Source organism: Platichthys flesus, chromosome 13 (genome assembly GCF_949316205.1).
Source record: "Platichthys flesus chromosome 13, fPlaFle2.1, whole genome shotgun sequence".
Taxonomy (NCBI): domain Eukaryota; kingdom Metazoa; phylum Chordata; class Actinopteri; order Pleuronectiformes; family Pleuronectidae; genus Platichthys; species Platichthys flesus.
In genome coordinates this window covers 15,045,525-15,057,557 of record NC_084957.1, presented here as the reverse complement: position 1 = coordinate 15,057,557, position 12,033 = coordinate 15,045,525, and the positions used below count along the sequence as shown (strand labels likewise).

At 41.4% G+C, this 12,033-nt stretch overlaps 1 protein-coding gene across 1 annotated transcript in view; it reads left to right on the top strand.

Moving 5' to 3' along the window:
• Window positions 1-12,033, top strand: part of col4a1 (collagen, type IV, alpha 1) — a 37,876-nt gene that overhangs the window by 10,116 nt on the left and 15,727 nt on the right. The window contains exons 2-11 of the mRNA XM_062402667.1: window positions 7,437-7,490; window positions 10,017-10,106; window positions 10,469-10,513; window positions 10,636-10,680; window positions 10,879-10,941; window positions 11,042-11,095; window positions 11,411-11,437; window positions 11,543-11,617; window positions 11,726-11,788; window positions 11,964-11,999. Coding sequence (XP_062258651.1) covers window positions 7,437-7,490; window positions 10,017-10,106; window positions 10,469-10,513; window positions 10,636-10,680; window positions 10,879-10,941; window positions 11,042-11,095; window positions 11,411-11,437; window positions 11,543-11,617; window positions 11,726-11,788; window positions 11,964-11,999 — 552 coding nt within the window. The remainder of the gene's footprint in view (window positions 1-7,436; window positions 7,491-10,016; window positions 10,107-10,468; window positions 10,514-10,635; window positions 10,681-10,878; window positions 10,942-11,041; window positions 11,096-11,410; window positions 11,438-11,542; window positions 11,618-11,725; window positions 11,789-11,963; window positions 12,000-12,033) is intronic.

The following is a 12,033-nucleotide window of genomic DNA, read 5'->3' as shown; positions in this document are numbered from 1 at the left end:
TTAATGGAAAGTTCAACAATTTTGGGAAATTACAGGAATTAGCTTTTTTGCCTTGAGTTAAAGGAGAAGAGAGATCATATTATTTTAATAAGAAACTTCTGCATGCTGACTTTACTTATCACAACAACTGGAAAGCTGTTACCTGTTACACTTGGATAGAAGGCAGGAGTCTTCACTACATTAATAAAATATATGTGTTAAACATGAATTAAATGCACTGAAAGGAAGAGAATGTGAAATATATGTATAGCTCACACAGGAGTCGTTAATATGAAAACTGGGTTTGGCTTATCTCGGAATCTGAAACACGCCGCTTCCCATCGTGCTCTTCCAGTTTGTGCACGTGCCGCTCATTCTCACACAGACACACACTCACGCTTGTTTACAGAGCAAGTCGCACCAGGATCCTCGTTTTCCAAGTAAGGCAGTCTGACCAGAACTATTCTCCTCTCCTCCTCCACCTCCGTTCTTTCATCCCAGCCTCTCAGGACCAGAGAAGGCCAGGAATGCCAGAGCAGTTCCACCCCGCACATTCTCATTACAATTATCTCTCCTCCTCCACTTATCTTTCATCATTTCTTTTTTTATATGCTTATGTCTCGCTCCTGTTTCAGTCTGTAGCTGAGGACTGTTGACAGCACTGTGGTCAGTAACACCTGATTAAAGGAAAGGGAAAAGCTCAAATAAATATTCACATAGACACCGACTTATGACCTTATTCCAGTTATATTTAAATGAGCATATGACTTGTGCAGGTCTGTTGTTTTCGTGCACATGTGCTTGTATTTATTCTGTTGCTGGTTTATCTGCTACAGGACAATGTGTTGCCTGTATCTCCATGTGCTTTGTAACGGGCTCTTTTAGTGCTGCTTAATGAGCCAAGTAAGATCACCGTGACGTTTATGGAGTAAAACTATCCTGATTGTCTCCATATGAAAGTCGTGATCTGTGCTGTGTCTCTATGAAGTGACTTGCACGAGTTTAAACGTCCACGGCGATGTGATAAATTGACTGGAACGGAGCAGGATCCAGTTTGATGGCTCCTAATGTCGGTATTCTAGATAGGGCCTTGAAACATTACCTACCTCTGCAGGAAATAAGATTGACATTAAAGGGGCACAGAAGCATGTGAGGTGTTTGACTCCTCTTGTTATTTCCATGAGGCTCAGTCTATCCGCACAAGAATCCAGACGGGGATGTGATCCATTTAGCGGAGCTGCACAGTGTTTACTGACGGGACACGAAAGCCCAGTATCTCATCAGACGTCACAGAGAGAAACTAAATCAGCCAACCTTTATTCAACACAGATAGAAGACTGCCCAAAACACAGAAGACAAAAGTAAACACAAAGTGAAGTGATGCAACAATTTGGTTGTATTATGTACAGGGATATAATGACTCAGACTCTGAGACTGTTCTGAGCTTTTGTGGATGAAAAGTCCAAACAGGCAGCAGATTCACCAATTATCTTCCCAGCTTTGTGGCTCACTATAAAACAATGTGCTGGCACTTGTTGGTGTTAAAGCCAGACTTCTGGAAATCAGAGTCAATTTCTTTTTCCATTTAGGGGCAGAAATAAAAAAATAGATTTTTGGCTTTATTAAACAAAGCCAGGAAAAAGGATCAGAGAGTATGTGTGTGTGTGTGGGGGGGGGGCATGCAGTAAATGAACATAAAAGTAACGTTTACAATCTGATTTGTATTGTGATGGTCATAGAAAGAAAGAAAAGAACCGAAACAGAAACAGAAACTCTTCCAGTGTCAGTTTACCCATGTTAGTATAATTGGGGAAATAATTTATAACCTATTCTTTCACCACACTGATGAACTTCAGATTTACTGATGAGAAGAAGCAATAATTTAACCATTCTTGATTAAAATGTTTAAAAAACGACTTGACCTATGTTACATAGGTCAAAGCAATAGGACATTTTATTTTCGTATTCTTTTCACTGCGTCTCACTCTCGACCTCAAACAAACTTTTACAAAGGAATAACACACTGTTGGCCAGTTAGCGTGTCAGCTGTTTTTTCTGTTAGCATCAGTTACTTGATACAATAAATCATCTGTTAATAGGATTTGTGCCTCAGTCGCATTGGGGAGACTTTCATACCATGATCCCACACTGCTTCATCAAACCAGATCATTTCTTATTGTTTTGATTGGGACACTTAGCTGAAGTTACATATTGTACCTCTAACAAAAATACAAAATACAAACTCCAAAAGTACAAACAACAAGATGTTGGCATTTCACTCAGTTAAATCCATTATCAATGTGGAAGGAAGGAACCTCCTCCACTTCCCTACTGCTGAAAAGATAAAACTGGGACAAAACTCTCCAACAAAATCCTTTTCTCTGGTGACACAGATTTTCACACTATTTTGTAAAACCTTGTGCTTTGTTTTCTGATGTCAGCAAATGTTCCTCTGCTCTGATTCCTGATAATAGTCACAACTTTGACTCATGACTGTAGTTAAAGATGTACAGAAGCCCTGAGAGACCAATTAAAGTGGGGGGTTATTTCTTCTTCTTGCTCTTGTTCTTGTTCTTGTTCTTTTTCTTCTCTTCGTTGTTCTTCTTCTCTTCTCCTCCTAAGGATAATTTCCCTGTCACCTGACTTGCTAAAGCCTTTTTGACTGAACGCCTCACGTTGTTTGTTTGTTTTCCAATAAGGACCCAATTAGGTTTGTACAGAAAAAACAGCATTCTTGCAATTCCACAGCTTGATCCCATGATTCTTCTTTTTTTTCTGATAGCCGTTGTGTTGTCTTAAGGCTTCTATTGGCAATTATTCAACTGTGTGTATGGACTATGAATATACATGTGCAAAAAAATGCGGAGAGGGATGTGAATGAACAAATCCTCCCACACTCACCACAGGGATTTATGAGATACCCGCTCAGCAGTGGTGGGAGGTTATGGCAGGAATGCGATGTCGTTCTGAGAAAACGTCTGTAGATGACATTGAGCAGATGTTTGTGCGATCTTCATTTTCCCTAAACACAGAAGGAATACCCAGTGAAACACCTACAGCTGTACATGTACAGCAAATGTGGAGCACTACAGCTAAGGTGACATTTCTGCCCCTGTGTGGTAGTAATCGGTACTGCTGTAATGCTATTAATGAAACCTGTGGTCAAAATGTGTGTTTCACGCAAGGGAAAACAGTTGAGGATTTTGAGGAGACACTGAAGTACCCTTGTCATCTTTAGAGATTGGCTGGAACACATGAGGAGTGGATTTGCCCACTTTGCCAAGAAGAACAGATGCAGTGAGTCATGCAGCCACAGAACGCCAAAAGGACAAACTGAGACTTTATTCAGCAGGCTGCAAAGAAAGAGACCCCCTGTTGGTTCGGGAATTACCAGTTCTAATTAGTTATTTAATTACTCTTTTCTCCCTTCCCCTCATTTGTTTAGCCTTTGTGCAAAATGTAGTTAAGATGTCTCATGTCTGTAGCAGGATGTGTCATGAGAAAAGCAAGGTCAGGAATGCAGTCTGATTCTGAATGGTTACAGATATGGGGCTGAATTGATTGGTTGTAGAAAAGAGTGCTACGTCATTCACCGATCAGAACCCAGAGAGCAGACCAACACTGAATCAGCATTGAATCAATGTTAATGCATCAACCAGATTATCAATGAATCAATGTTTGCGATTTATCTTTCATCATGTTTGCACCCATAAATATCTTAATTTAGTAGTATTTTAAGTATGTTATTTTATTTTATTTAAAAAAAAATAAAGCTACTAAATGTCAATAAATCCCTTTCTCATAAATCGTACACACCGGACCTTTAAGGAAGAATGCGTGATATCATTGAAAGCTCAATAACTAAAATAGAAAATGTACTTTGTTGTGAGTTTCTTTTATCAGTATTATTGTATTTGTTCTATTTCTCTCCCATGATGGGAAGTCAGTGACTAAATGTTGAAATCAACATAGAACATAGAGATTTATAATGCCAGATCCTATCTAAACTGATCTGGAACAGTGCCTCAGCCATGATGGTGCTGGCATCGCTATATGGCTCATATGTGGATCCAGTTGTGTAACAGCTCTATACACTCAGCCTGGGTTTACATTAAAAGTGTAAAAAGATCTCTTGCTCTGCGTCGAGCTCCGTAATCTCGAGAGCAGACATTACTCATCACTTCCTCTCTCCTGAGCTCATCTCACAGCCGGACTCACGTATCAACTACGTCAGACATATCGAGCAAGTGTTGTTTAAACATGGGGCCTTCTGGGATGAGGCTTCAACTGACGTTACCCTAGAAACCTCGGCCACAGCACACAGAGCTCACATACTGTATCAGTCTATGAAGGCCTGTGTGCCATGGGTTTTTTGTGTTTCTCTGGCCACTCCAGCCTCTGTAAACAACCACAAACACACTGTACACCCAAGCATGATAAGGCACTTTTTGTGCATTGGGTCATATTGGCTTTTCTCAGATTTGTGAAATCCAGACCTGCCATCCAGGCTTATAAACACACATCCGGAGACACGTCAGGCCACAGAGGTTTACTGGCTCTGGTTCAGTTTCTTCAGAGCTCAGTGACTCACCAGCAACTGTATATTCACAGTGGACGCACACACTCGTCAGTGCACAGCCTCAAGGGTTTTGCTCTCTCTGTTTGCTCTGCGGACGATCACACTGTTTGGGCTGAGTAACATCATCTTCATCTATTTAGTTTCTCACAGTCTGGATCCAGAAAAATCCCACGTGTGCACAGCCTGTATACGGTCCTGGTAACGAACCACATAGAAGAATACTCCCCTACAAATATAGATGGATACACTACCTGCATAAAATCTCAAAGATTTCAGAATATGCTTTTGGGCAGTTTAATAACAATGCATCATATACTATAAGGTCAATATATATATTTTAAATAAGGTATCGATCAGTAAAGTATACAAAGCTTTTAGTTAAGGACGAATTGAATCAGGTTTTTCTCTCCTGATGAGGCCTTGATAGACTGTATAGCTTGTGGTAGAGGAAGATAGTGATGTCCCTCATCAAGCTATGTTTCCCCGAGGATCTGTATGATAAGCGCCTCTTAGATGCCTCTGTCCTGCAAAGAGCCTAGATACCAAATCGGGGCAGTCATCCGCTTCATGGCTTCAAGACCCATTAGCAAGACGCTCTTTTTGTGCAGATGACAGTTGGGTCTTTGTTCCATCGCTCCCATCTGGTGTTTGGGTTTGTGACGGTGCGTAACGGAAGTAAAAGGAGAAACAAACGGGCGACATCAAAGCAGTGCCACTTTGATCTATCTGCAGATTGCGGCGCTGTGTATGTAGATCCGGCGGCAGACACCACAGGGTATAGTGGCGTGTCATCACTAGCGCACACAGCGTCGATCCGTCTCATATTGAGGCTGCATGGCCACCGGCATGAAGGAATGTCTGCTCTGTCCAGTTGTGTCTTAAACGGCAGACAGAGATAGTAAAAACAAGAAAGGTAGAAGGACACAGATCCACAGGTGAATGAGGGAACACTTCACCGAGAGCAGCTGGGATTTACTTCAGTGGTGATGACAATATGCAAACATGGTCACACATTGTTTTGACTTGCCTTAACTGCCTCAATGATTTGGCAACAATAAATCACGACAAACCAGCACCAGGAGCTCTTCTCTCTGTGAGCCTGCAGGGTCGTTGTAATAAAACACACATGTGCTTAATCGTCGGAATCCATACTCCTCCTCTGCTGTCGGTCTTGCGACACTAATCTGATCTGAAGCAGGTGTTCCTCAAGTTTTCCTGAGAAAAACAATTAAGGAAGCCAGAGGTGAAGAAGTGAGATGGAGTGACGTGTGAGAGAGCAGGAATGGGAAATGACATAGTGTGCGTCGGGCCACATGTGCGTAATTCAGTGCAAATAGAGGAGAACAAGTGCGGGGGGACAGGGTGTGGGCAGCTGGGGGCCCACGACCCAGAGTGAAGTGCGTTCACCTTGGTTTCCCATGGTCTTAGGTCCACATATTGATTCAGGTATATGAGATGTAAGGTTTAAACAGTTTGGCACGGATCCAGATGAATCGTAACGGGGCCATTTGCTGTGAGATCGTGAGAGACGGGCAGAGAGAAATATTTGTGGTCGGCGGAGCTCTGCATTCTCTGCCCAAGTCTGCGAGAGCCCTTCCAAAGCCCTGACAGCATCTTGGCCGGACGCCGTGCACGTGAGTTGAGCAACAGCTGGAGGATGGAGGGGAGAAGGAGGAGAGGAGCAATGAAAGGAAGAGCCAAGGCAATTGAGGCCAGTTCCCAGGCTCCAGCCCCGGGAGACCCCAGAGGAGAGGAAACAGGCGGAGGGGTGTATGGGGGGGGGGGGGGGAGCTAAAAGGGCCAAAGCAGCTGTGGTGATGTTCTTCTGTCTGAAAATCCTGCTTCAAAGTTAATCAGAAGTCCCTTGATATGGTTTAATAGTAACTTGATCATAGGATATAAAGACTTTCTTTGTTTCCAACAGTATCACCCGTGAAATTAAAGCTACAAAGTTAATATGGTGATATTAGCAATGGATAAAATGATATAAGAGCATGTGAACATGGTCCATGTAGTGGAACCAAAGATGATTATCACCCAAATCCACATTTCTCTTTACTTCTAATTTGTTTTTAAGCTTCTTCCATCAGCATCATTTTCAGACATAGCTGATATCTGTTTTCGGCAAACTAAACCTGCTACGTTGGCAACAAGTGGGGATGCAGTGACATCTACTGATTCAATTATATATTGCAACTAGTGGAATAATGTGCTTACCTCACATTCCTGACCTAAGCAAACGGAGAAACTGAGAGATGAAATGTGAGAGGCCCTCTCTAGAGCCAGGGTTTGATTTGTCTGTTCCGGGCCACTGTAGAAACATGGTGGTGCAACATACAGGATTTACTATATTCCATATTTGCCAATTGAAATCCCTAAACGCTATTGTGACTATTGTGCCTACAGCTTGTTTCTGCTGCCACCAAGTGGCCAAAAACACAGGTTAATTCACGTTTAAGGTGCAGGTATCAGGTGCAGCTGTGGCGGAGAACTCGCGAATCATCCTTTGACATTTCACTGTCTCTGGTTTAAAAATGATCATCTGTGGCACAGATCAGTGGAAGACTTGCACGACACAGTCAGGCTTGCACGAGAACACTGCAGGAGTCCATCATGCTGAGAGTTACAGTGTCAGTGGAATATCTCTGAACCCTCTGACAGGCTAAGACCCTAACATGCTATAAAAGAATGACAGGATTGCAGCACATTATTTCACATCTGCTGGATGACACCCAGTGACCCTCACAAGGCGTCTTTTATAGGGCCCAGCTGGTACACAGTATTTTCATTTGTGCCTTTCTCTCCATGTTTATGTTCTTTCTTTTTTCTTCGTGCAAGTGATGGATCATTTATTTTGTATGTCTCTCCTCTTCCTCAGGGTTGTGGGGCATCATGTGGGAAATGTGACTGCAGCGGCGTGAAAGGAGCAAAGGTGAGATTTATATTTCCTGATTTAATTTCACTTTTCACTTTTTTTTTTTTATTATAGCCCAATTGTTCAGTATGTGTATTAACTGATTCTAAGTCCAGACTTTGTAGGCTCACGTGAGGCTGAAACAGCTGTCACGATGCTTGCTATGTCTTGACGTGGCTCAGTCTCAGAACAGGGGCCGGGACAAGATCAAAGATCATTCTGAATTAGAGCATGTCCGCAAACACAGCTGGGCTGATGGATCCGTTCCCATTAGATGGAGGGAAACTCTCAGATAAAGATGAAAAAGTGGAGGATATACAAACCACAAACTGCCTGCAAGCCCTCGGCCTGTCAGCACTCCACCATGCTTTTCAATCACGGACCTGGAACCTTATCCCTTAGGACAACAACGTTAGCAGTAATGGTATAAATACCAAAACATATCTACATTGTTCTTGGGTGTGTTGTCTGACTAGCCACAGCCTGATATAACTTGTTCCTCTGTGTCAGGACGTTGGTTGTTTTCCCCAAACCATTAAAAATACACCAGCGTGCCACATTACACTGAGTATCATGTTCCTTTATTACAAGGAACATGGGCACTGTAGTTTACTGTGAGTCCGTCCTATGCCCACCGTCTAACTGCCAGTGAATCAATCCACAGAGGAAAATAGTTCCTTATGAATTCACTATTTACTCCTGTTTGAGACAAAATACTGTGCTCTTAATAAAATTCTACTTTATATTTGTGACCCATTTTGAAAGAATGTGGCTACAGCAGGAATGAATGTGCTAAGTGCCACATAGAGGGCAGATATTTCATTATTGTCAAGTATTTAGAGACTTGAATGACAATGTTGGTTTTAGTCTTTAAATGGAATTTGTTGATACTATAATTGTTTATAAATTATATTCTATTTTATAAAATGCAACAAAAAAAAAAAAAACTCTCACTCACTCACTCTTATGCAGAGGTTCCCAACCTGGACATCAGGGCTGCACATAGACTGCTAATAAAGATGCATGATATGACTTCTCCCCGAAAGTGAAGCCTCAGTGTCTTGATCGCCCCCTGGTGGCTGACTGTAGTATAAGTCATAAACATGCCTCCTCCTCCTCCTACTGTTATTGGATGGGACCAAGCTCAAAAGTCAAGGTACACATAGAACACTTTTTTCTCAAAGATGGTTTCTGTCCATTTAGTTTATCACACTGATGTAAGTTCACATCTTTATTTCAACAGTAAGTTTCATGACTCATTAATGGTTGAGCCAATGTATCGACAGGACCTCGCTGCTGCGCAGACTCTGACTCCAAATGCCAATGATGGCATCGTTTGTATCCAGGATATTATGGCTTCATTTATGGAGAGTGGAGGAAGTGGAGACACATCATTCATCTTCATCTGTAGTCTAAGGGACGGCAACTAGGAGTCAGAACTGGAACCAGGAAAGACCAGAAAGTATTTCAGGCTCACAGAATAATATTTTGTTTAAACTGGTGACAGCTAGTTGATATTATGCAACATGTAACATGCGGTCACAAGATTCCTTTGTTTTAATTTGTCACAGGTGAAACATTTTAGGAACCACTGCTTTAAGCTGTTGCAACATTATTTCCAATTATTTTGTATTGTGCTGTTTGTGTGTAATCTGTATGAACGGCTCAGTTATATCAGACGAATGCAGGGCTGTATCTAAACTAAGGGCCACAGTCTTGCCTTCTGTGGCTTATTCTTAAAGCAACAGTAACTCACCTAAAAACAACAAAAACAAACACAATATATCTACTGTCTGTGTTCAGTTGAGCTCAGTCAATCAACTGTTGTCCCAAAGCATCTTTGTGTTTTCTAACCTGCTGCAAGGCTCTAAAGCAGCTTCTCCCCAAACTCCCCTGTGAGTTTTATGTCTTATGATGTCACTTCCTGGAGTTTCACAACATGAGGTTGCCATGGTAACCCCGGAACAATTCCCATGTAAAATAAAATATATATCATATTTTCTCCACTAAGAGAAATCAGATGTGTTGTGGTTATAGACCGTACATGAAATCCAGAACGACTAATGGATAACTTGTGAAGCAGTGCTTCCATCTAGTGGCTGATAGTGGAACTATAATAATTTCTTTCTGGTTTCGTTTAAGGTCACCGTCAAGGTCACAGTGAGAGATTTGTATTCACCAGTATCTGTGCTTATTGTTTTCAAATCATTAAAGTAAACTGGATTGAGCACTAGAGATATACAAGCCTTTAAAATTAATCAAAATATAGTGATGTCCATTTTAAAGATAGAAATATGTATGTTTTATTACATATTTACAGGAATTAGGTGTCATTTTGTAAGTTATTGGGTCAAATATTTCAACTGGGTGAAATATGTAATTTTCAAAATCATTTATTGACCTTAAAATAATTTGATAATAATTGATAAAATGTCTTGAAATCTATTTTGAGAACTATTTTAACATTGTTGGATTACAAAGTTCCTTCCTATATAAACAAGTAGTGTATTTTGTCTCATTAACCTAACAATCTGTGTGTCACAGGGTGAGCGGGGATTTCCTGGTCTTCAAGGCAATATGGGATTTCCTGGGATGCAGGGCCCTGAGGGGCCTCCAGGAGCAATGGGTCCCGCGGTCAGTACAGACTCACAAACTCACACATTAAAATGAATAATCTGAAATGACTTTGGGTGGAACTGATATTTGTCCCATGATCCAGACATGTGACGGTCGACTGATTTTATTTGCCCTAACATAAACACACACACACACACACACACACACACACACACACACACACACACACACACACACCCACACTATCACACACGACTGCAGCAGGGTTAATCAAGTTTAGACCCAACAATAAAGTTTGTTGAATTGTTGCATTTCCCCCCAGTTTTTTGTAATTTCTAAGACAATGAACTGGCCCAATGTCTTGTTTTTATCATTTCTGTGGATTTTGGTGATCATGGGGGTCATCTGTCTCTTCGTAGGGAGCTCTGGGTGAACCAGGGGCTTCTGGAATGAAAGGAGTGAGGGTAAGTATCATGAGTTAGGATATGATGGAAATTTTATTATATGCACTATTTTTGTATTGCTCATGTTTAGGTTGTTGTATTATCTGGAGACAGTGATGTTGATAGGTTTTTTTACATTACAGGGTCCTCCTGGTCTGCACGGTTTCCCAGGAAACCCAGGACTACCAGTAAGTTACTTTAACACCCCACCCGTTACCTATCATCTAATCACCATCTAAATAGTAACATCCTCAAAATAACACAATTTAGGTCATTTTATGTGGCACATGTGTCATTCAGTGTTTGTAGCAGCTCAGAATCTTCAGGACACTGCAGAGATTCTGTCAGTGATTATCTGCTGATTATTTGTTCTCTCCGACTCTCAGGGCATCAATGGAAACGATGGCCCACCAGGATCACCAGGTATCCCAGGATGCAATGGGACTAAAGTAAGCCATTTCTAAAACGGTTTTAAAATCAGATTTGCTTCCCCAGGTTTTGTGTCCATCCCTGGTGTTTAACCCTTCTGACTGTGTGTGTGTGTTTCAGGGAGGAAGAGGACTGGATGGCACCTCTGGTTTTCCTGGTCTTCAAGGACCTCCGGTAAACAAGCTCTGCACCCATGACAACCACCTCAATAACCAGCTCACGTTCAGTTACTGCTACAACAAGTTACAGTGAAATAAAAAAAAAAAAATCAAGAAAGACTGCTTTGTTTTAACAGCCACTGGGAATATATTTATACATTTAAAAAAAGTTTTGTATTTGTATTTGTATTAAACATAAAAACTGTAAGATTGGAGTTTAATTTTTTCATAGGCTAGGAATAGCAACTGATCAGTAATTTACAATAGAAATATTCATCCTACCTGTATATGCAGCATTTATTCATCTCTTTCCTTCATCCCTGCTCCTCAGGGCATCCCAGGATTTCCTGGAATGAAGGTCAGTTGATTTGTCTTAATATTTATATTTCTTTGTCTTACAATACAAGTATGAAACAATCTTCCAACGTGATGAGACACGTGTTCTTTATTTTGCCTCTGACAGGGTGATGCTGGTGGTGTGATCGGGATTGTTCCCCTGAAAGGAGACAGAGGATTCCCTGGCAACCCTGGATTACCTGTACGTTGTGTGTTTGTTTGCGTGCATGAGTCTGTCCGCTCTTGTGTTTTTGTGATTAAACAGGGACGATGTAATTCAAGATTCTTTCCAAACGTCTTTCTCTTGCAGGGATCGATCGGACCTTCTGGACCCACTGGACCTCCAGGACCTCGTGGCTACCAAGGACCCAAAGTAAGTTTCTCCCACAGTGATGAGCAGTTTATCATCCTACACAGTCTGTGTTAACTTTCTATGAGTCAAAGCATCTGGAAATACTAGAAAAAAAAAACTAAATATAAAAGAATCTCTGTAGATAATCACATTTTACAACCGTTTGTTTGACTGATTGGATATCTGTGTTTCACAGGGTGATATAGGCCTGCCAGGCCCTTCTGGAGAGAAGGTATGAGTCATCCTACATACAACACATTTTTAAC